General features: G+C 38.7%; 1 protein-coding gene across 9 annotated transcripts in view; it reads left to right on the forward strand.

Moving 5' to 3' along the window:
- Positions 1-25,965, forward strand: part of LOC115210393 — a 274,118-nt gene that overhangs the window by 217,248 nt on the left and 30,905 nt on the right. For 8 of the 9 annotated variants that reach the window (XM_036502388.1, XM_036502389.1, XM_036502391.1 and 5 more), the window contains 4 exons: positions 12,395-12,623; positions 16,077-16,258; positions 22,496-22,564; positions 25,053-25,713. In XM_036502388.1, coding sequence (XP_036358281.1) covers positions 12,395-12,623; positions 16,077-16,258; positions 22,496-22,564; positions 25,053-25,713 — 1,141 coding nt within the window. The remainder of the gene's footprint in view (positions 1-12,394; positions 12,624-16,076; positions 16,259-22,495; positions 22,565-25,052; positions 25,714-25,965) is intronic. The other variant, XM_036502390.1, reaches the window with a different exon arrangement.

The raw sequence follows: 25,965 nt of genomic DNA on the forward strand, positions 1-25,965 counted from the left end.
ACATACAAAGCTTATGCTTTCTACTAGTTTATTTGCAGTTCAATCACGTCTCACTTAGTACAGTGTATGGAGTAGAAACCTACACCTTTTTGGCAAGTCTATTTCCCTGAAGGTACCAGGGTCCCATCTTTTGTCCATTTTACTTAAAAACTTTATCTATGCTAAGTTTATATGGAACAAGTATGGAACAAACTGCCGGAGCAGTTGTCGGAGCACTGCATCCTTCAAAACTTCCATGCTTCCTGAGATTCGCCAACACTACACCTGATTTTCTCCTCTCCATACACACACAAGCATGTATCTGACTCCTGTTCACTTTCCAGACATTTGTACATTACTGCATATGCCTTATACGCACTTTTGACAAGTTGTGGTGCACCTGAGCACTATACAATAATTTCATTATTATTATTATTATTATTATTATATTCAGACCTCTAGATTCTAGGCTTAGCTTCCAAACCTAGAATTTCTTCTCTCAAAAAAGGATGTGAAAGCAATGATGAGGATGATGGTTTTAAAGCTATCTGCAAATATATATACTCTTTACTCTTTTACTTGTTTCAGTCATTTGACTGTAGCCATGCTAGAGCACCGCCTTTAGTCGAGCAAATTGACTTATTCTTTGTAAGCCTAGTACTTATTCTATCGGTCTCTTTTGCTGAACTGCTAAGTTACGGGGATGTAAACACACCAGCATCGGTTGTCAAGCGATGTTGGGGGACAAACACATACACACCTACATATATATACATATATACGACAGGCTTCTTTCAGTTTCCATCTACCAAATCCACTCACAAGGCTTTGGTTGGCCCAAGGCTATAGTAGAAGACACTTGCCCAAGGTGCCATGCAGTGGGACTGAACCCGGAACCATGTGGTTGGTAAGTAAGCTACTTACCACACAGCCATCCTCATAGGTTAGCTCTCTATAGAGATGATGGCCTGGCTATTTCAAACCATATGAATGCTATGGACAGGTTCAGGAAGGACTTAATTAAAATATTCAAAGAGTTTGGCCTCTCCATAATGGTTACTATCAACTTGACTACAGTAGATTTCTTGGACACAACCTTAGACCTGAGCGCAGGCAAATGCTATCCCTACAGAAGCCTAATGAAGAAACAATATATATCCATAAGAGTTAACACCCCACCCCCCACGCTGCAATTAGAAACCTGGTTTCAGGCATTAGCAAACAGGTTTCTAAATTCTCAGCTAACATGGAGATCTTTCATAGGGCTGCCACCCACTAAAATGATGCTTTGGCTAAGAGTGAATTTTCTGAGAAGCTCACGTAGCCAGGGGTATCATGTCATTAATAAACATTTCCCCAGAGACCACAAGTATTACAAACTCTCACTCCAACCCCACCCCATAATGTCAAGGTAAGCTACACCTGCTTAGATAACACCTCACCTAACACTGCATGTATCAACAGACATAAAAACACACTCACACAACCCCCAACTTGCACCTGACAAAACCCTACTACCTGCCCTATGGGAGGATCCTGCCTCTCAAGGGCTGTAGTATACAGAGCCATCCTTACACCATCTGATGGCGTTACTAGGCACTACATGGGCATGACAGCCAATGACTTCAAGAGAAGATATTCCCAGCACTTGCATTCATTTAGATCCAGGGACAGAAAGAACTCCACTTCCCTGTTGTGCTTTCTCTGGAGACTTTGTGACCTCCAAGACAAAATACCCAGCATCAAGTGGATTATTATCAATAGGGTGCCTCTATAAAAATTGCATATCATCTACCAGCCTGCAGTATCCATCAACAAGAAATATGAGGTATCATATTGCTGTCACCAGAGGTACACCCTTCTGGTAAATTTCAAGTCACTAGCTGCTGACAACCCGGATATACCGCCTAAGTACCAACCACCCTTAGCACCACCTGCACCAAGGTCACCGGTACAAATTAACCCTCATGAACAGCACCACAAATCGCTAATCTCCGTACCTGTCTACCCACATACTCTCACCTCTTGTACATCCCTCCTTATGCATGACTGCATGACAATATGTGCACACATGCATGCATGTGCATGAGTATGCATATACATCTGCTCGTAATATGCACGTGCACAAACACCTATATACAGGTGCACCCATGCATGTGCATGTGTGTACACATGCACACATTTGTGTACACGTGTGCATGTACTCATGTGCATGGAGATAAAGGTGTGTATATGTGCCTTCGTGTGTATGTGTACGTGCATAGCTGTGTGAATGTACATCAAAGCACACATACATACTCATAAGTATGGATGCATACATGCAGATATATGGGCATATACATGTACATATATACCCCCACATCTACCACCACCACAACACAACCGATTCCTTGTCCACCACGTGGTTGATTTCCTGTTCACTATACAGTATTTTCCAACTAAATGTTGTTGCTGAAATACCAGCATCAAACTGCTATGCCATGTGACCTTCCTCAACCAATTGCTAATGTCCGGTAATAAACATTTGACCCTCTTCAATCGAACTCTCATTCAAACCCCAATGGCCAAAGACTAGCCACACACTTGAAACTCAGAGTACCAAGGCATTTGAATCAAACTATTTTCATCAAAGCATGTAACTTCCAATATATAGGCACAGGAGTGGCTATGTGGTAAGTAGCTTGCTTATGAACCACATGGTTCTGGGTTCAGTCCCACTGTGTAGCACCTTGGGCAAGTGCCTTCTACTATAGCTTTTAGCCAAATGAATCAACCCCAGTTTTGTTTTTTTTAAGCCTGTTACTTATTCTATCAGTCTCTTTTGCTGAAGTGCTAAGTTACAGGGATGTAAACACACAAACACTGGTTCTCAAGCAGTGATTGTGGACAAACACACACACACACACACACACACATAATGGGCTTCTTTCAATTTCGATCTACCCAATCCAATCACAAGGCTTTGGTTGGCCTGGGTCAGTAGTAGAAGACACTTGCCCAAGGTGTCACTGAGTGGGACTGAACCTGGATCCATGTGGTTGAAAAGGAACTTTTTACCATACAGCCAAGACAATTTTGAGAAGTGGTATTTGATAGATGCTGTGAGAGGAGAGAAATGAATAAACTGTGTTTAGGAGGGAAAGGTGTCTTTGATTGAACTATTTCAGTAAAGTAAAAATACATCAGAGCTTGTGGATATGTAACACATCCCTGTTTTATTCCCTCATCTTCTATGAGGACACCCTTGCTTACTCTGTCTCATTTAAAACACTTGTAGTTGTAAACTTTTACTAATGAACCAACATGGGAAAATTGGTGGAATTTTGCTTTAACCCTTTCGATATCAACCTGACTGAAACCACCTCTGGCTCTGAGTACAAATGTATTGTTTTCCTAAGTTTTTAATTAAAATCTTCCACCAAACCTTAGTCACAATTTATGTTCCTAACACCAGCTTAATGATAACCAAGTTATTTTACTAAATTCTTAGTTATATTTAAAATTAATTGAAAGAAACACAGAGCATCTCAACAGAAATATGATGACAAAAGAGTTAAAATATATAATAGAGAAACAATTCTTAACCCTTTCGATATCAACCTGGCTGAAACCAGCTCTAGCTCTGAGTACAAATGTGTTGTTTTCATAAGTTTTGAATTAATATCTTCCACCAAACCTTAGCCACAATTTATGTTACTAACACTAGCTTAATGATAACTAAGTTATTTTACTAAATTCTTTGTTATATTTAAAATTGATTGAAAGAAACACAGAGCATCTCAAAATAAATGCAGTAATAAAAGGGTTAAGCATACCAAATGGCCCCTTGTAACTTTTTTATCTTTTGGAATTTTCAGAAAATATTTGCAAATTTTTATTCTACACATAGGAATTCACACAACTATGACAAAAACAAGTTGTTTTTTAAAATCTTTTGGTTAATTTTTCTGAATTTTTCTTTCTAAATCAGTTTTAAATGCAGACAGTCCAAGTTTTTAGCTTAAATCCTGACAATAGACCATTAAATCTGTTTGTGGGGAGAAAGATATTGTGAAATATATGTCAGACTGATAAGCAAACAATAAGGGTATGAGGTGGTCAGGAGTTCTGCTAAAAATAAGAGCTAAATAGGCCTTAAATCATGCACCAGAATTTTTTTTTATTTTGTAATCATATAAACTCCCATGTGAAGAGCAAAAATTTGCAAAAAATTTCTGAAAATTCTAAAAATTAAAAAAGTTACGAGGGATTATATGGCATGCTTATAGCAGAACTCTGCCAGAGAATCTACCTAGTTACCTGTCCTGCTAGATATAACAGCCAAGCATCATTCAAATTACACCCTACCTACTTAAGAAAGAGAAGAATATATTGGGTAATGTTGTTGTCTTTCATACACAGCATAAAAGGTGGGATGGTCACAGTTGGAGCATCTTTGATGAAGTGGTGTGTTGGATCTAAGCTGATCCCCAGCCAGCAAGTTGGTAAGAAACCCTTCATGCGGGTGCTTCAGTTGCTAAAAGTAACTGCTAAATGATCCTTAAATCACAGAAAAGGGTAAGGCACACAAGATAATGGGGTCTCTGGTGTATTGGCAAAGAGTTTATTAGTAATAAAAGAAAGGTAGTGGTACTGAAAACAAGTACCCAATGTGGGGTACTCTGCATGTTAAATACACATACAATAGGGTCTCACAAGAAATTAAGTTGAAAAACTTTTATTGTCTGAGATTATCCAAACATTTAGTAGGTAAATATTCCTTCCTAAACCATGAAAGATTACATGTACTATCATGCAAATAAGTTGTACCTGATATAATTTTTTCATCTTTGTAGATAAGGAGTTTTCAGCTACTAATCACCAGCAAGACTTTATCTTTTTTTTTACGCGTTTATTTGACTGCGGCCATGCTGGGGCACTGCCTTGAAGGGATTTAGTTGAAGAAATCTACCCCAGGATTTATTTCTTATGCCTAGTATTTATTCTATCGGTCACTTTTGCTGAACTTTCTAAGTTAAAGGGATGTAAACACACCAACACCAGTTGTCAAGCAGTGGTAGGGGACAAACAGACACACAGATATATATATATACATATATATATGTATGTATGTATGCATGTATGTATATACATGGAGGTGTAGCTAGGGTGAGGCAAGCAGGGCACCACTTGGAGCAGGGGGTGCAATTTTGACCAAAACTATTTTCTAATTAAGCCATTAAAAAAGTTTTAAAACCTTTTCAGGCATGGTCTGTTTTGCTTATTACCATCCATGCCACTAGATAGAATAGGCGTTCTTTGTTGACTTCAGAGATTGCATGTGCTGCTTTTTGGTTGGGGAGGGGGCACAATTTTGATGCTTGTCCTGGGTGCCATTTACCCTAGCAATGCCCCTGAATGTGTGTGTATATATATATATATATATATTCACACACATACACATCAGATAATTTAATGGGTTTGAACTATAAGATTCCCTTATACATAACCTGTATCTATTCAAACTAGCACTATAAGGTGGCGGGGAGGCTCTGTAATTATGGACCAGGATAAAGTATGATCAATGTTGCTATCTCTTAGGTATATATGAGGCGAGAGTCATTGAGCTTTTATACTTAACTTTAGAAAAGGAATTTAAATGGGCTCTATACCCCAAGGGCGACCAGACAGCTATAAGGGGTGTGAGCTGGTCAGCTGAGTTTGCTCTCCACTGTGCTGCTGTGCCCTTGACAGCAGTTGGCATAGGCTGCTGGGCGCCTGGTGGAAGACTGGTGCCTAATCGTGTCCGTGCTCATCATCAACCGATAGCTTGCCTTCCTTCACTCTCTCCTGCCCATCCTGGTCCATGCAGACACGAACATGCTCCTTCCGCATTCCAGCTGCTCCTCTGGAAACGGCCGTAGAAAGTAATTTTCCTCTTAATGTATTATGTACTATTTATATTTTTTTTTAAAACAAATTGAACTTCAATGATTTATTAATTGGCATTTTTAGACACTCTTAACCACTCTTAATTTTAGTATTAAAAAAAATTCTTACTAGTTCTCTTTTTCTCTCACTTTTTTTCCATATACATCCCATGTATATTCTATTTACATTTATTTTTATGGGGCACGTAAAAAGTACCCACTACACTCTTGGAGTGGTTGGTGTTAGGAAGGGCATCCAGCTGTAGAAATACTGCCAGATCAGATTGGGGCCTGGTGCAGCTGCTGGTCTCCCCAAACCTCAGTCAAATCATCTAACCCATGCCAAAATGGAAAACGGATGTTAAACGATGATGATAATGATGATGACACACAGCAGTCTTCTTTCAGTTTCCATCTACCAAATCTACTCACAGAGCTTTGGTCAGTCCAAGGCTATAGTAGAAGACACTTGTCTAAGGTGGAACTGAACCCAGAACCATGTGGTTCAGAAGCAAGTTTTTTAAAAAACAGCCATGCCTGCGCCCATTGAGGCTAAATATTTTTTATCTTATTGGATTGGTCTGGAGCAGTGGTTCATAAACATCATTTGTTTTTCTTTTTGTAACACCCTCCCCCCACATCATTTTAAGTTGTCGTTATGCTCAACACCCACCCAATTGGTGAGTGAGGTATCATGACAAAACTAATAAAACATGGATGATACTCTATAAATTTTACTATAAAATGGATTTTATAAGTTTTTAACAGTGAAATCTTAAACAATTAGTAAAGACAGAAGTTGTAAATTTAATTTAAACATTGCAAGTTTATAACTTCCCTGTGTTTGTTGAGATCTTTTATTTTAATAACTTGTTTTATAGTATATAATATAATCAAGTAGCCAACTATAAATGGTGTTTCCTGGGGCTAAATAGCAGTAGCAATCTTCCCTTTCCTGGGACTGCCACATCAAGTTGGCAACAAACCATCACTTAATCATTCTGCTACTGTATAACTCTCTCTAAGAGATTTAGAAATGCAATATTTCTAATATAATTACTACTATAGATAAAATTCAGTGTGTTCATAATGTTACCTCACTACTCCCTGTAGCCTAATGCCTCCTTCAACATGCCAAGCACCCCCTTGGGGGTGGTACCACCCACGTTGAGAACCTTTGGTCTGGAGGAAGAAGTTGTGGCCATGATCAATGCTGGATATGTAGCATTGTGAGATTGACCAGGTTAACATTGCTGTTGAAAAGTTGTAAGTTAATGGTTAAATAATAAATGCGCCCTTTTAAAGCCTAGCCAGGCTCATGGGCCCAGTTTCCTTGTTTCAATGGTGTATGTGTTCCCCAGCTGGACGGGACGCCAGTCCATTGCAGCGTTACTCATTTTTGTCAGCTGAGTGGACTGGAGGAACATGAAATGAAGTGTTTTGCTTGAGAACACAACGTGTCGCCTGGTCCAGGAATCGAAACCACAATCTTACGATCATGATGCTGACACCCTAACCACTAAGCCACCTGCCTCCACAAGTTAATGGTTGCCAGATATAAATATGAATTTGTATGCTTGTTGTCACTGGGGTAGAGGGACAGAGTAGAAAGTGACAAGAGAGAGAGGAGGTGGAAGGGGGGGAATCAGTTTAGGTGGCCTGGGTGGAAAGAGGGTATCTAAAATTGGTAGTTTAAAGGAACAGAGGCCATTGTACAGGTAATAATAGTAAAGGTAAAAGAGGTTGTGTTTTGGGATGGCCTTCATATATATATATATATATAATGTGGTGGAGGTTGTTTGTTTAACCCCAGCTCAATCCTAATCAAGCAGTAGATGTATAGGATCAGACATTCCTACCTTTTCCTGTTTTTCCAAGTGGCTACAACTGAGATGTATCTCACCATGCTACACTGGGAATCTGTCCCCTTATTTGATTTGGTCAGTCTTCAGTTGAATGTTTTATGTCACTGCCAGTACTCTCAAAATACCGTTGAGTGGACTTTGTCTTCGATTAGGATGCAGAGCTCTGCAGAATATAGCATTCAATGTGACCTGGATAACACTGACCATGTATCCATAAATCTTCTCAAGGATTTGTGCTCATGCCATGAGATATTTTGAGCCCTGGAAAGCCAGTGTATCTACCATTAACCCTTTCGTTACTGTATTTTCTTTTTGAGATGCTCTCTGTTTCTTTCAATTAATTTTAAATATAACAAAGAATTTAGTAAAATAACTTGGTTATCATTCAGCTAGTGTTAGGAACATAAATTGTGACTAAGGTTTGGTGGAAGATTTTAATGCAAAACTTATGAAAACAAGACATTTGTACTCAGAGCCAGAGCTGGTTTCAGCCAGGTTGGTATCAAAAGGGTTAAGAATTGTTTCTCTATTATTTATTCTAACCCTTTTCATTACCAATATTTCTGTTGAGATGTTCTGTGTTTCTTTCAATTAATTTTAAATATAACAAAGAATTTAGTAAAATAACTTAGTTATCATTAAGCTGGTGTTAGTAACATAAATTGTGACTAAGGTTTGGTGGAAGATTTTAATTTAAAACTTATGAAAACAAGACATTTGTACTCAGAACCAGAGGTGGTTTCAGCCAGGTTGGTATCGAAAGGGTTAAAAATTGTTTCTCTGTTATATATATTTTAACCTTTTTATTACCGTATTTCTGTTGAGATGCTCTGTGTTTCTTTCAATTACTTTAGATATAACAAAGAATTTAGTAAAATAACTTGGTTATCATTAAGGAACATAAATTGTGACTAAGGTTTGGTGGAAGATTTTAATTCAAAACTTATCAAAAGAAAACATTTGTACTCAGAGCCAGGTTGGTAATGAAAGGGTTAAGAGCAATCTTGCTGTTTCTCCTTCAAAGTTAGGGTTTTAACTCTTCAGAGAAAGGTGCTGTCTACTAAGGACTACATTGTCAAACATGTTTTTTAAAACAGTGAGTTGTGATTTGAGGAGATTTGGCAACTATTTTTATTAGGGTATGACACACAGAGGGTCCCACATTGGCTCTTTTAGATGTAGCCTTGAATGTTTGTATGTAGCAGCAGCAATACAGGCCCAGATATTTGGGAATCAGAATCAGGGGGGAAAGGTAGCAACGTGCATTCCGAGTGCAGTAGATGCAAATACGGTTGCAATAAAGCTAAAAAAAGGCAGTTTAAAAAAAAAAAAAATAAAATCCGATCAGAGTTAAGAATGGAACACTAGAATTAAGCAGATCAATATTTTGATAATACTTAACCCAGTAAAACATTCTCAGAGGTGTAGTGTTTACTATAATCCTCCTCTTAATCCAGCCTGATGTGTTAATCCAGTTTAAAGGAGTAGTGAAGTGAGAATACAGTGTGATAGTACAGTACTTGGAATACTGACTGTATTGTGGCTGGCTGGCTGGCTGGTGGTGGGGTGGGGTGTCTTTCGGAGGTTGGCTGGTTGCCAATGGCGATGTTTACTTCATATTTTTACATGTTAGTTTTCTGTTGTTTCTGGCGTGGCTTTTGTTTTCCTTCTTGCACAGATGCTAAATGTGTGTCTCCTCCGAACTGTGTCTGTCTGTCTGTGTGCATGCTTGTGTCTACCTGCATTGTGCATATATGTGTATGTATATTGTTTTACCGGTTTCTTTTTCATTGTACTGTGTGGCCATGCTGGAACACCTCCTTCGAGGATTTTTGTCAATATTCACAACACCATTGAAGGTGGCAAGCTAGTAGAACCATTAGCATTCCAGGCAAAATGCTTAGCGACATTTCGTCTATCTTTATGTCCTGAGTTCAATTTCCACCATGGTCAACTTTGCCTTTCATTCTTTTTTGGGAAGGGGGACGATAACATAAGTACCAGTTGAACACTGAGGGCCGATGTAATCAACTTACACCCCTACCTTGAACTTGCTGGCCTTATGCCAAAATTTAGAACCAGTATTATCAACACTCTTGTACTTGCCAATATGGTTAGGTTGTTATGGGTTTACATGAGGCACAATAGTTACTAAAACCAATAAGTAAACTCCTAGCAAAACTGTCTGCCTCGGGGCTCTTTTCCTGTCTTATCTCTTTGATCATGTGGTACAAGGAAACTGTAATGCAAGGAAATAAGATACGGTTCACAGACTGTCCAGCTGTGCTAAGTCCAAACACATGTCCCACCCATATCACCTAATGTTAGCAGCTGCTACTACCAATCCCGCTAGCTTGCTCCACTGATATCCATTCACAGCGACTGCAGAAGGTTGAAAGAGGACAACCGTGGTCTTGTTTCCCTCACTTCTTCTCCCCCTTTCTGTTCTGGTCAGGCCCCTTGACCATTGACATCACAGCCCTTTCCTTCCGGCTCATCTCATCCCCACAGATCATTTACTTCCAGTCAAATCCCACCATCACTTTGTGTATAGATAGAGCTTCCTCAGAGCCACAGTCAGGTGGCACTGGCATCAGCCACGTTTGTATGGTGTTTTTTACGTGCCACCTCAAATTGTGCTTTTTACTGGCATGTAAAAACCCCCCATATATATATAATTCAAAACTTAAACAATAATAAACCATAAAATAAACTTTTATTTTTCAAAATGAAACAAAGCAAAGATGGAAAATAATGTGTTTTTGTATATTTCCATTTTATTTATATTTGAAAAGTTTTCTCTTACCTTTTTATTTTAAATTGCAAAGCCTTTCATCTGATCCTCACTATGACACCACGAACACTTCAAAATTGTATTTCCGATCATATAAACCACTTTGAATATTATTTTAATAAGACTAAAATATGTTTTGTTTTGTGCTGTAAACCAGTTACCATTTATGTGGCGACCATGCCCCAAGCACAAGCTTATTTTGCTAAATGGTTAATCCAGTGCTGCATACACTTTTAGAGTTTTTTTCCCAGAATGCCCAGTCTACTCTTGGAGTTACCATAAGTAAGACTGAGATAGAATAAGTACTGGGCTTACAAAAGTCCCGGGATCAAGTTGTTCGATTAAAGGTGGTGCTCCAGCATGGCCGCAGTCAAAATGACTGAAACAAGTAAAAGAGTAAAAGAGAGTATGGGGTGGGGGGAATGCTTAAATTGTTAGAGCATTAGTGAAAATGTGTGGTATTTAGTTTTATATCTTTGTTTCAAGTTCAAATCCTACCCAGATTCACTTTGTCTTTCATTTTTCTGAGGTCAATAAAATAACTAGTGCAGTGCTCCAGTATGACCGTAGTCTAATAGCTGAAACCAGTCAAAAAATAAACATGTGTATTTGGGCATGAACAGTTTACTGAAGCAGATCCAGTGTCCTAAATAAACTCTTATATTTTACTATACTCTTTTACTTGTTTCAGTCATTTAACTGTGGCCATGCTGGAGCACCGCCTTTAGTATTGTATTGAATAATATTATAGTATTGAATAATTTTTGTTCCTGTTCTTTGACACCATAACTGGTGCTCCATCAGTTATGACAAGGGTTCCAGTTGAAACAATTAACAAAACAGCTTGCTCGTGAAATTAACGTGCACTGGGGTCGATGTAATCAACTTACACCTACACCTTGAATTTGCTTGCCTTGTGCCAAAATTTGGCCCAGACACAAGTACTTGTAATTTTGTTCTCGGAGATTCAGCGTGACACTATGTAACAAGGCTGGCCCTTTGAATTACATGTATAACTCGCATCTGCCAGCTGAGTGAATGGGTTTGAGCAATGTGAAATAAAGTCTCTTGCTCAAGGACCTTACAATTGTGAACCAATCACCCCTAACCACAAAGCCACATGCCTTCATTGTGTGTGTGAATTGGGCCATCCAATAAATAATGCGGTTTTTATAAAAGCACAAACTAAAAGTCGGTGGGGAACAGGATAAATTACCTGCATCAACTTGCTTTAAAAGCAGGTAGCAATTTAACTTTATTCTTAGTGCAAGTTTTGAAGAGTGCAGTTTGATTTTAACAGTTATTTTTTCAAAGCTATAATGGAAGAGACAAAGTGTATTCAGCATATTTTGCTTTATGAGTTCAATAAAAGCAACAATGCAATGGAAAATGTGAGGAATATTAATGCAGTATATGGGGATCAGACAATAAGTATAAGCCAATGTCAATGGTAGTTCCAGAAATTCCAAGCTGGAAACTATAGCCTAGAAGACGAGCCTCATCCTGGAAGATCTGTAGAGCTCAATGAGGACATCCTGCAAACCCTGGTGGAACAAAATGTCATTGTAACTTAACAGAGAAGCTTGGTAATCGACTTAATCCCTTTGTCTGTCCTTCTTTGTAACCCCTTCTATGTTTAGCCCCTTGTGGGCAATAAAGTAATATATATAACTTGGAGAAAATATTACTTTGCTTGGAAGTTGGTGAGGGTTTTTGACCATAGGAAAATCTGCTTCAGCAGTTTTGTGTGACCCATGGGACAGCGAGCATTAAAGCATTGATGAGATTATGTGTAAATTGATAATAACGATGATTTCTTTAACAAGTCATTTTACTGCTATTTTCAGATGACGTATCGACTCACCATAAACTTGCCACATGCTCAGAAAGTGGTGCGCAGGATGAGCGCTAACCATCCCCTGCACGAGTTGCACCAGAGCGTGTGTGAAGAGAAGAACCTCGACCCAAATGTGTTTGTGTTGCAACGTCCAGACAAACCTGGATCTGTGATAAATCTCAAATATACACTCCAAGAATTGGGTCTTCAACAGCATGAGCTCAATCTTGTTCACAAAGGTAATATATTATTTACATTGTTTACATTATTTACATTTGACGGATATTTGTCCTCATATTGTTTGTTGTTAACACATTGTTACGGCTGATGTACTCTCCAGCCTTCTTCAGGTGTCCTGGGGAAATTTCAAACCTGGGTTCTCATTCTTAAGGTATTTTTCGAGATTATTATTATTAATAATAATAAAATGTGGAGGCGCAATGGCCCAGTGGTTAGGGCAGCGGACTCGCAGTTGGAGGATCGCGGTTTTGATTCCCAGACTGGGCATTGTGTGTGTTTATTGAGCAAAAACACCTAAAGCTCCATGAGGCTCTGGCAGGGGCTGGTGGTGACCCCTGTTGTACTCTTTCGCCCCAACTTTTACTCTCTCATCCTGTTTCTTGAGTAACACTGTGATGGACTGGTGTCACGTCCAGCTGGGGGAAAACATATGCCACAGAAACCGGGAAACCAGGCCCATGAGCCTGGCTGGTGTTCAGAAGGGCATCCAGCTGTAAAAACCTTGCCCAAACTGACCTCGCCTGTGCTTGTGCCACATAAAAAGAACTACTCACCTTGCCTGTGCTTGAGCCACATAAAAAGCACTAAGTCCACTCTGCTGAGTGGTTGGTGTTAGGAAGGACATCCAGCTGTAAAAATCCTGCCAATACAGTCACAGAAGTTTGGTGCAGGCTTCAGCCTGATGGGCTCCTGTACTACAGTCCTACTCATGCTAGCATGGAAGACAAACATTAAACAATGATGATGATGATGATATATATATATATATATATCACATTTGCAAACAATAACATTAGTTAGTTACAGTTTTCAAATCGAAGATAAACTGTAACCAAACCATGTGAAATATTGCATTTTATTTTTTTAAAATCCCAGAATATAAAAGGCTAAGTCAGAAATCATTTTCTAACAGCTAATTGTAAGTTAGCTGTAAAATGTAGGTCATTAGGTAATCTTGGTCCCAATTTGACAACCAGAAGAAAAGAACACATTGTCCAGGTAATATGGAAAAGTATTTGTACAAATATTTCATCATACTTCACATTCTTTTGAAGAAGAATCCTTTTCTACCCAAAATATCAAAATCTCTCTCTCCTCTACACAAATTTTTGTTTTTGAAATATTTCTAGAAAGACTTGCCTTATTCCAGATTTCAATAATCTTTGGGTTGTAATCTTTAAATTTGTTTTGTTTTCATGTTGCAACCATGCAGATACCCATCACTATCCAATCATTCTGTATATCAGGGTTTAGATTGTCTCGTGTGTCCTTCATTTTTATAACAGTAGCTTAATGGAGTTTGTACTAATTCTAGTTGGTTACAACCACGAAGGTTCTCCATGGTAATATTATTATAGATGCTGTACTGGGCTCGATGTAGTGTGCCATATCAATTCAATACGATGTAGTGTACAGATGTAAGGCTTCAAGGTTCTCGCATCAGAGTAACCAGTATACATCGAAGAATTAACACTGAGAACGAAGAACTGTTACTTACCTATATTTATTCATTTACCCGACAGGTTGTTACAGAGACAGCAGCAATTCTAGTTATAGTGACAAGGATGACTCGCTGGTTAGTAGATGATATGTAGAAAAAGGTTGTCTGTCAGTAGAGGGAAAGAGTAAGGTAGTCATGGTGCTGACTAGAAAGGATGAAGGCGCATCACCTTTCTTACAGCCGAAAGCCTCTCTCAGCAAATCGAGTGAAGGGCAAAAGGAAGCGCTGCTCTTGGTTAAGGCTGATGCAAAAGTGGGTGTTGCCCCTTGGTCTGGCTGACACAAAGGAGCTGGTGTTGCTCTTTGGTCATAGCTGACACATCAGAAGAAGAGATAGAAAATTCTCTCTGTTCTATAGGCTATGGTCAGTAATGTAGGTCAAACCTTAAACAAAGGACTGACCTTTCCTTGACCAGTACAGGTCCTAGGGGGTGGAGTGTTTCCTCATCAATCATTTAGTGTGGAGGATTTCCTGCTCCACAGGAACAAGCTGGTGGATTTGGTTTCAAATCTCAGGCGGGGTCAAGCTAGAACCCCACAGTGCTGTCATAATGGCATTCCTGATCTTCATTATTATAATCACCTCTATCAATAATGGATTCAAATTTTGACCCAAGGCCAGCAGTTTGGGGGAGGAGGTGAGTTGATTACATGGATCACAGTGGTACTTATTTTATTAACCCTGAAAGAGTGAAAGGTAAGGTCAATCTTGATGGAATTTTAACTCACAACACAAAGGACATAATGCTGCCAAGCATTTTGCCCAGTTTGCCCACTGGTCTGCCAGCTCATCACCTTTATACTCTGCCATCAGCATTATTTATACCAACATTATTAAATCATCACCATTACCAAAAGAGATACTGCCAGACTGTTATCTTTTATCACTTAAGATCTCATCATCAAAGTGCCATCATAATTATGAATATCGGAGTATTATCATAATTATCAGTTATTATCAGTATTGGTGTTATTGTCGTCATCACCTTAATAATCCTTTTATATTTATGCTATAATCATTACCAATATTCGATCATTACTACCATTATAGAGTTGAGCTCTTCGTGAGTCAGACTTGACCTTGTAGCTGTCTGTATATTTATTAGGGTGGAGTGAAAATTTTTAAAATTGTGGAAATTGAAAATGCCTGATGGCTAAAATATTGTTATATTTGGTTATTAGAAAAATGTTAAATACAAGTCTCTTTTCTCCACATCAGCCACTGAAATTGTCCAAGAGAAAGGCTGCCATTCTTAAGACTGATACAGCCTGGCACAATGACATCACTGATGTTGCCTTCAGAATGTAAAGACCTAGAACAGAAAGTGCAAGACATTCTGATATTCTTTTAATTCTGCCAGTCCACCATCCGGGTTTGTTTCATTGACCCCCAACATCTTGAAGGGAAGCGTTGACCTCAGTACAACAAATGCCAGAAGGACTTCTGTATAATTCTCTAATGAGTTCCACTTTACTGTCATTGTCATAATTATCAGTGTGATCGTTACTAGCATCGCCTTACTGGCACGTGTAAAAAGATTCGAGCAAGGTCATTGCTAGTATCACCTGACTGACCTCGTGCCGGTGGCACGTAAAAAGCACCCACTACACTCTTGGAGTGGTTGGTGTTAAGAAGGGCATCCAGCTGTAGAAACTCTGCCAGATCAAGATTGAAGCCTGGTGCAGCCATCTGGTTTGCCAGCCCTCAGTCATTCGTCCAACCCATGCTAGCATGGAAAGCGGATGTTAAACGATGATGATGATGATGATGATCAGAGTATCGCTACTGTGACTGCTATTGTCGTTACCTTCATTAAGACCATTGCCATAATAAATCACCCATCATCGTTGTCATCCTCTACTCTTTTGTCATAATCTCCAACATCCACAACTCTGCAGCTACCTATTTACTGCCAGTGTCCAATAGCTTTGCCATTCTTTATAATTTTCAGCATCAACTGACCATTACATGTCTGTGCCAGATCTGTCTCCAACCAGTTGGATTGCAGACCCAACAAAGTCAAGCCAAAGCCAGGGACCATCAAAAAACTACATCCACATGCCACCCCCAAAAGATACCCGTAGAAAAAAAGGCTTCTTCTCTTTCTTAAAAAAAGACAAAAAGGACAAATCAGTAAGTATTTGACCCCTGTTTTCCACTTATTTCTTACTCTTCTCTTATCAATCTTCCTGATGTCATTTCTGGTTGCTTCTATGATGGTGATTATCTTCCATTAACCCTTTGATACCAACCCGGCTGAAACCACCTCTGGCTCTGTAATACAAATGTCTTGTTTTCATAAGTTTTGAATTATAATCTTCCACCAAACCTTAGTCACAATTTGTGTTCCTAACACCAGCTTAATGATAACCAAGTTATTTTACTAAAGTTTTTGTTATATTTAAAATTAATTGAAAGAAACACAGAGCATCTCAACAGAAATATGGTAACGAAAAGGGTTAAAATATATAATAGAGAAACAATTCTTAACCTTTTCGATACCAACCCGGCTGAAACCAGCTCTGGCTCTGAGTACAAATATCTTGTTTTCATAAGTTTAGAATTAAAATCTTCCACCAAACCTTAGTCACAATTTATGTTCCTAACACTAGTTGAATGATAACTAAGTTATTTTACTAAATTCTTTGTTATATTTAAAATTAATTGTAAAAACTTTTAAAATGAGGTTCCAAACACAAACTTAATAATGTAGAATATGGAATTTCAGGAAGTGGTTGTGTGTTGGTGAAAATTCCTATAAGAGTTTAAGTTCAATTTCTGTAAGGTGGCTAGAATTCCATGTTTTAGTCCTTTGTTCAAGAGGGAGGGGAAGGTACTGTTGTCATTTGAGCTTCAGGCAACCAGTTATCATGCTAAATCCCTACAGATTCGTGATTTTCAAAATTATTTGTAATCTACAAACGCTAGTCATTTGAAAGGGTTAATTTCCTTATCCATTCATAAAGTTCTAGCTTTGGCTTAAGAAGGGATCTTTTTCTTGTATTTTGTATTTTCTTGTATGGTGTTTCAGTTTTATTTTTTTATGTAAATTAGTCAAAGGACGAAAGGCAATGCAACCAACTGTTTTTAAGGCCTCCAACACTGGCAAGAGGAAGGAAGGGCACGCTGAATTTATTTTCACACCAGATTCCTGACCCAGTACTTGCAATAGAGCAAACTCTGTTAAAGGCACCCAAAAAAGGCCAAAGGTCATCACCATTATCATTTAACATGCTTTTGATGCAGGCATGGATTGGATGGTTTGACTAGAGCTAGCTGGCTGGACCAGGTTCCAGTCTGATTTGGCCTGGAATCTACAGCTGGATGCCCTTCTTAACACCAACTGCTTTACAGAGCATGCTGGGTGCTTTTTATGTGATGCCATAAAAGGCACCAGCACAAGTGCTTTTTTACATGGTACCAGCATGGGAGTCTTGCAAGGCAAAAACCCCTTTAGCTGAGAATAGAGAGCATTAATAATTTTGCTGTGTTGGCCAGATCTTCTTGAGAGCAGCAAAATGCAAGATATCTCAGTTTTTTGTAAGGCACAGTGTCCTGAGATCAGCCAAGGTTGGTTGTGTTAAACCATGCTGTTAATTCTTTTGTATATTTTTTTTTTTTTTTTTTTTATCTAGTTTCAGCTCAAGAGCTGTGGCCATGCTGGGGCACCGCCATTCAATAATTATCAATAATTATTTTCAGTTGAGAGGATGGGTGGCTGCACCCTAAATGGTGTGAACATTTATAGCAACCTTTTCAATGCCAAGACCACTTATAGTTACAAGATACAATTTTTTAAGACGTTCCTATTCAGTTTTAAATCTTTCATCATAATATTTTTTCTATCTGAACACTTTATGTTCAAAACACAAACTTCATTTACCAATGAGTGAGAAACTTAATTGTTCTGTTGACTCTTTTCACATTCTTACATTTCAATTATCATTGAAAATAATTAAACAGTGGACTACATTAAAAATACAGTAATGAAAGGATGAAAGATACACATCTCTGGAGAATATAAAACAATTTAAATGCAAACTGCATGGCTAGTTCAGTTGATTGAACAATTGAATGCTCACTATTAAACAAATCTATTTACTTATTCACACACACACATTTATACAAACATATAAAATACAATATACAAAGTTATATCTTGAGATCGCTAGTGACAGCAATACTCAAAATATATAACAGACTGGAATTGTAGTGCTCCAAACGAGCTATATTCTTCTGGTTAATCTGAGGGGAGGCAGTGTGAGCAGCGACTAAAGGAACATTACAAAATCCACAGAAAGATCAAACACATACATATATGCATATATATCTACAGAACAGATAAAAAGTCAGATGTTTAAAAATATAATAATATATAAATAAATAAGCATCATATAAAATATATAAATATATAAGATTCATATGTATACATATATACATACATACAGGCAGACAGACATTCTAAATAAACAGAAATACCTTCTCGTATTACAGTGGAAGTCATTAAATATTCAACAAATAGTTTTTATCTCTGATATAATCACTGGGAAGATTTTACAAACATCTAACCCAAAAAATCTGCTCAATCATTTCATGTGGATACCCAACAGGCCAAATTCCAATCCAGGTCAAAACGAAAAATTAAAAACAAAACTGTCCTAAAAAATAATAACTTAATCCTGTACATCCCCTAAGATGTAAAAAAAAAAATTGGACAAACAAAACAGTAAAAGATGTTGAACAGATTCAACAGAGTTTGCCCTTTAAACCAGAGATTCGGTCTTGTTGATAACTTTGCAGTGTATACACGCTTGCACACACACACACATGATGAACTCTCTTGATTCCTAGTGTAAGGGGCTAAATATTGTACCCTTAATATATTTAGGCAGGAAGGCGGCGAGCTGGCAGAACCGTTAGCACACCGGGCAAAATGCGTAGCCGTATTTTGTCTGCCGTTACGTTCTGAGTTCAAACTCCGCCAAGGTCAACTTTGCCTTTCATCCTTTCAGGGTTGATTAAATAAGTACCAGCTGCGCACTGGGGTCAATGTAATCAACTTAATCCGTTTGTCTGTCCTTATTTGTCCTCTCTGTGTTTAGCCCCTTGTGGGTAGTAAAGAAATAGGTATTTCATCTACCATCATGTTCCACCAAGCTTGACTTTACCTGTATGTGTGTGTGTGTGATATTATTATCTCAACATTGTAATTATCTTACAGCTGCCATAACATACTTCAACAATTGTTTCTTTATATGCTCTCTTTCTTTCTCTCTCTCTCTCTCACACACACACACACTCCATTGATTTTTTAGACACTCTTTTTTCTAGTATTTCTTCTGTTTGTTTGTTGGCATTGCTTTCATACTTACACCATCCATCCTGCAACAGAATATTAAGAATACCGTAGTTGTTGTTGTTGAGGAATGGTGCAAATGAGGAAATTTTAAATATGTAAAGGTATTTAGTTTTGTGATACCTGTGCCCGTGGCACGTAAAAGGCACCATCCGAACGTGGCTGACGCCAGCGCTGCCATGACTGGCTTCTGTGCCAGTGGCACATAAAAAGCACCAACCGATCATGGCCGCTGCCAGCCTCCCCTGGCACCTGTGCTGGTGGCACGTAAAAAGCACCCACTACACTCACCAAGTTGTTGGCATTAGGAAGGGCATCCAGCTGTAGAAACACTGCCAGATCAAGATTGGAGCCTGGTGCAGCCTCCTGGCTTCCCAGACCCCGGTTAAACTGTCCAACCCGTGCTAGCATGGAAAATGGATGTTAAACGATGATGATGTCTAAGTTCTGGGTTCAAATCTTGTAAAGACCAGCTGCATTTTGCAATAATGTTGAGATTTGCAATTGCTACTACTTGCTTTTTTTGCCAGCTGAGTAAACTGGAGCAATGTAAAATAAAGTGCCTTGCTTAAGGATACAAGGTACTGCTTGGAATAGAACCCCCGACTTCATGCTCATGAGCCCAACACACTAACCACTAAACTATGCACCTTCACCGGCTTTGGACAGTGTGCCGATGGAAACATTACAGCATTGCAAGGGATGATGCCTTATGGTATTTGTGCTGTGTCTTTGTATTCTGAGTTCAAATCCCAGCATGGCCTACTTGAGTGGTAGATTTAATCTAACACCTTTGCTGTTTGGGCAAAGGAATCCAAGTATTCAAGCCAAGTCTCTGCTCTGATAATATCTCCCTTCCTACCTCAATCCCTCGATCAAGTCTCGGAGGCTTTGCAAGGGGTCATGAAAAGATTAAAATTTTTTAAATGGTAGAATTACTAGACAAAATGACTCTGGTTGTATCCATTACATTTTGAGTTCAAATTCTTCCAAAGGGGGTCGGCTCTTTTAGTTCATGCAATTGAAAAAATGTGGAGGCATACTGGCCCAGTGGTTAGAGCAGCAGATTCGCGGTCGGAGGATCGCAGTTTCGATTCCCAGACTGGGCGTTGTGTGTGTTTATTGAGCGAAAACATCTAAAGCTCTGTGAGGTTCCAGCAGGGGGTGATGGCAACCCCTGTTGTACTCTTTCACCCTAACTTTCTCTCTTTCTTCCTGTTTCTTGAGTAACGCTGCAATGGACTGTTGTCCCGTCCAGCTGGGGGGGAACACATACGCCATAGAAACTGGGAAACCGGGCCCATAAGCCTGGCTAGGCTTGAAAAGGGCGCAAAAAAGAAAAAAATTGAAAAAACCACATCGTTTATGGGATGACCCAATAGATTTATTGATTATTATAAATTTATAAATTTATTACAGCTGAAAAATATTAATACTAATATATTGAGTTCTTCATTTTATTTTTTTTTGTTTTTGTTTGTTGATCTTACAGTTGTGTGTGTGTGTGTATGTGCATTCTATCAGTGTCTAAAATCAACTCAAAGTTCTTGAAGACAATGTCCTAGTATGTCCACTGTCCCAGTGACCAGCACCAATAAAAGAACATCTGAGAAAATTTTATTTTTCCACACCAGACATACCTGTTTCCTAAGCCAAAAAAGAAAAAGACAAACAAATACATCTTTTTAATGAATATTGCTAATTTTTGTGTTAAAAGCTTAAAGAAGAAACTGTAAAGAAAAATATATTCTAAACTCTTCAGAATTGGTGAACTACTGAATGTAAGGATCTTAGGTAATATTTAAAGGAAGCCCATTTGACTGATTGGCAGGAATTTACTGACGGACTTTAACCATTTATTCCATTCATGTGCTTTGTTCCATCTTTACCTCCTCTTCTGTCTCTGCTTCAACATATTCCGCTGCTTAGTACTGGTTTCCTCTTCAGGCTTGGAAAATACTTCAGACCTGCTCCAGCGATATGCACTGTTCACATATTGGGGACAGTGTTCCTACACACACACACACACACACAACAGATCTTACGTTACACCTGAAAGAAGATCGTCAATGGCATCTTACCATTTCACCCTTTGGCCCATTGTTTCTTCTGTCAGCCTCTCCTGTTGCCCCTACACTAACTTCTGAACTACAACAAACAGCCTCATCTAATATTGTTACAGTAATCTCTGCTCTTCTGAATTTGATGGATGTCCACTCTTGTATACCCATCCATTTATCTTCTCACCATCCCTATTATATCCCATCCTGTATCATCTCTTGTGAAAGGTAGAAGAGTCCAGTTTGCTGGACATTTTTGTAGAGCTGAAAACGAGGTAATTTCTACTCTTCTCTGGAAGCCATCTGCTCATGATACCAGAAGGTGCAAACTCTCCTACCCTGATGTAATCTCCAGGGATACAGGCATCCAGCAACAGGATCTCCGTAATGCTATGATGGATTGTGAAGTCTGGTGTAACAGTAAATTCCATTGTCTCAACCACTGTCAAACAATGATGATATCCCATCTCCCACATAAAATATTTCTCCCAGTTCTTCTCACCTGCAAATTCCCCCAGTGTCCCATAAACCGTATCAATCCCACTTGTCTGGAAAGGAGAAATGAGCCTTGTCTTGACCACAACTATTGCCAACTCTATTCTTGCTAATTTATATCCACTCAGGTATACTCATCCATTTATCCCCTCACCATCCCTATTATATCCCATCTTCCACATAAAATATTTCTCCCAGTTCTTCTCACCTGCAAATTCCCCCAGTGTCTCATAAACCGTATCAATCCCTCTTGTCTGGAAAGGAGAAATGAGCCTTGTCGTGATCACCACTATTGCCAACTCTATTCTTGCTAATTTATAGAAAAACTAAAATATTCCTGCCTCTTGTCAAAATATGAAGATAGAAGTAAGCTGGCAACTTAGATATTGATTCATAACTAATAATACGTTTTTATTATGAAAATCTTAACAGAGACCTCTTGATTTTTCTTTTTTTTAGCGCTCATTATCACCAACTTCTTTCAGCGAACTGGCTGATACTATCGAAAACTGGATGACTTCCTTTTTTGTATGCTATGAAAGAGTTTACCACTTTTTGGCTTTGTCATTTACTTCTGTGTAACTCTGCCGTTATTTTTACCACATCAGTCTTTTTACCACCTTACAAAGATTTCTGCCACATACACTTATCACGTTCACTATTTTGTATTCACATTTAGGACACATAGTTTACTGTGTCGTGTACGTTTTTATCACATGTTTATCACTTAGTCTGCATTTCATGACATTTCTTGGTTTATGCAAATTTTCACTTCTCATTTACCACTTTTCACTACATAACACTTTGAGTAGAACTTAGTTATATAGTTGCCACTTTGTGTAGATTTTTCAAATAGATATTTCTACTGATAAAGTGTTAAAAATCTACTTAAAGTAAATATGGGGTCATGCTACCAGTTATTTAAAAAAATAGTAAACTTACTCTCATTCATAGAATGTAGATTCAATCCCATCAATAATCAAGAAACTATTTCAATTCGAATAACATATTTTTATTAGATTTTTGGAAAAAGTTCTCCAATTTCTATTTTGTCATATTCTTACTTCTTTCTTTCTTCAAGTATATCTTTTATAATTGTAGATTGTCAAAGTTACAAAATTGAAATTTATATTTAATGGTGTCAATTTATTTATATATTATAGTCTCATATACACCTTATTGTTTTCTAAACATTTGACATAGACCCTGGTATCATTGTTTCTTAATATGATATGACCCTTTATATAGCTTTTTTAAACAAATATGGTCCTTTAATTTTACACCTTCATATTCATTCTATTTAGAATGAATCTTTATAATCGAATGGCCCCACCTCCCCAAAAATTTCGGGCCTTGTGCCTAGAGCAGAAAGGATATATGTCTTCTCTTTCAGATGCTAGTCTGCTGGAGATTTGGTTATTTCCTAACAGGTTAAGTATTTATGAGTGAAGGTGTGTGGCTTAGTGGTTAGTGCCGCTCCTGATTGCAAGGTCATAAGTTCGATTCCCAGCTGTGTATTGTGCCCTTAAGCAAGACACTTTATTTCACATTGTTCCAGTTATTTGACTGCTATCTATGCCATAAAATTCTAATCCTCATTTCATTTAGTCTCTGGATGGGAGACATTCCATTCTTTATTGCTCCAGTTTGCTTAGGAACTGGGAGAATAGGTAGTAGGATTTAGTGTGGAAGTAATCTGTGAATTTAACTCTTTGGGATAGCATCCTATACTATGCAATTAAATTCTACCCTTGTTAACACCACCACTATATTAATGTTGAAAAGATTGACTTAACCCTCTCAGACCTGGTCCCCTTATTGAAAATTACCCTCCACCTAGGCTCCTGAGATAAAAAAAAATGGTTACAAATACAGTTCATGAATAACAACTGCAAACAAGCTAACGGACAGAATCAGCTGTATCTTCTTTTTCTATTTGTGTCATTCATTACCACTTTTCCAAGAATCCAGCAGAGATGATGTTTAATCTGTTGCCATTAAAGAGGAAACATGGCATGACAGGGTTAATGTTATCCAATGTCTGTCAGTAGATGAGCTGGCCAGTTAAAAACTGACCAATCACAACCTACTTTAGGTTATGGAAATAGGAGCGGTAAGGTTAATTCAGTTCTATATTTAAGAGATGAGGAATTATGTACATTATTTACATTTAATGGATATTTGTCCCCATCTTGTTTGTTGTCAACACAACGTTTCGGCTGATATACCCTCCAGCCTTCATCGGGTGTCTTAAGGAAATTTCGAACCTGGTTTCTCATTCCCAAGGTATTTTCAATGCTAGTGGCACATAAAAGGCACCATTTGAGTGTTATCGTTACCAGCATCACCTTACTGGCACTTGTGTCTGTGCTTGTAGGGTGCCAAGAGCACCATTCGAGTGTGATCGTTGCCAGAGCAGCTAACTTGCTTCCGTGCTGGTGGCACATAAAAGGGCACCATTTGAGCGTGATCGTTACCAGCGTTACCTTACTAGCACCTGTGCCGGTGGTATGTGTAAAAAGATTTGAGCTAGGTCATTGCCAGTAACGCCTGACTGGCCCCTATGCTGGTGACATGTAAAAAGCACCCACCACACTCTCGGAGTGGTTGGCATTAGGAAGGGCATCAGGCTGTAGAAACTTTGCCAGATCAAGATTGGAGCCTGGTGCAGCCATCTGGTTCACCGGCCCTCAGTCAAAATCGTCCAACCCATGCTAGCATGGAAAGCGGACGTTAAACGATGATGATGATTATTCAGGTTACTGCCTGGAATAGAACTCGGAATCTTGGGGTTAGTAGTCCACACTCTTAACCACTACGTCATGTGCCCAAGACACCTGATGAAGGCTGGAGGGTATATCAGCTGAAATGTGTTAACAACAAACAAGATGAGGACAAATATCCGTCAAATGTAAATAATGTAAATAATATTGAAGTACCGGAATATGACACAAATGAGCCATTTTTGAATTCTTCAAATAATCTTACATTTGATTTATCATTTTTATTTTCCCAGTCGGGAAACTCAGGTAAACAGCGGCCTACCTCAATGTTTTCGCCTGTCACAGAGAGCCTTGAAAATTACATGAAGAAGCCAAAGAAATCTACCAAGAGCAAGCCTGCGCCACCACCACCGACATCCACAATGCCTGGTGGTGTTGCTAATCCAGTTCAGAGCCACGTATCAAACACGTTACCACAGCCTGGCTCCAGCTCCTCCCAAGGTGAGACTTTCCAAAACACAGGCCACACTTTGGGTTACAGTAACCAGCCAGCTTATGACTCAAGATCCAGTTCGCAATCAAGTGGTCGTATCGAACCAACTTCTGCACATGGCTGCCATATCACTCCCCCTTCGCCTGATGCACGCCAATTTTCTCCTTCTCAGAGCCCACTCAATGTAAAACAACAACCACAATTTCACTCCCATCCAGATCTTCCCTCACAGTTTGAGGTCAACAAGATTGGAACTGATTCTATCACATACATGGAGAGCAACAATAATAGACACATTAAATCAAAATCAGTGAATATTGCAGAAATTCATGCGGCACCATACTCCAAGAGCGATGTCGATATAAGCAAAACTGTACCTGGTTTGCATTTACAAAAAACTGCAAATGATATGTATGCTAGTCCTTATAAAAAGCGTAAACCAGCTCCGCCACCTCCGCCAGGTAAGTTGTATCTTCACCACAGTAATTTAAATTTTATTTTCAATCTGGCTCTATCTTTGTGTGTATGAAGGTTTGGGGGTTGTGTTCAAAGGTGTTTGGGTATGCATTTGTCATAGCAGTTTCTTGGGGAGTTAAGTCTAAGACTTGCTTTTAATTACAGGTTTAGTCATGTGACTTGGTCAGTTCACACCTCTCACTTGCAGGGTTTCATCATCGTTTGATGTCCATGCTTACATGGGGTGGACAGAGTTA

This window comes from Octopus sinensis, linkage group LG4, assembly GCF_006345805.1.
Source record: "Octopus sinensis linkage group LG4, ASM634580v1, whole genome shotgun sequence".
Taxonomy (NCBI): Eukaryota; Metazoa; Mollusca; class Cephalopoda; order Octopoda; family Octopodidae; genus Octopus; species Octopus sinensis.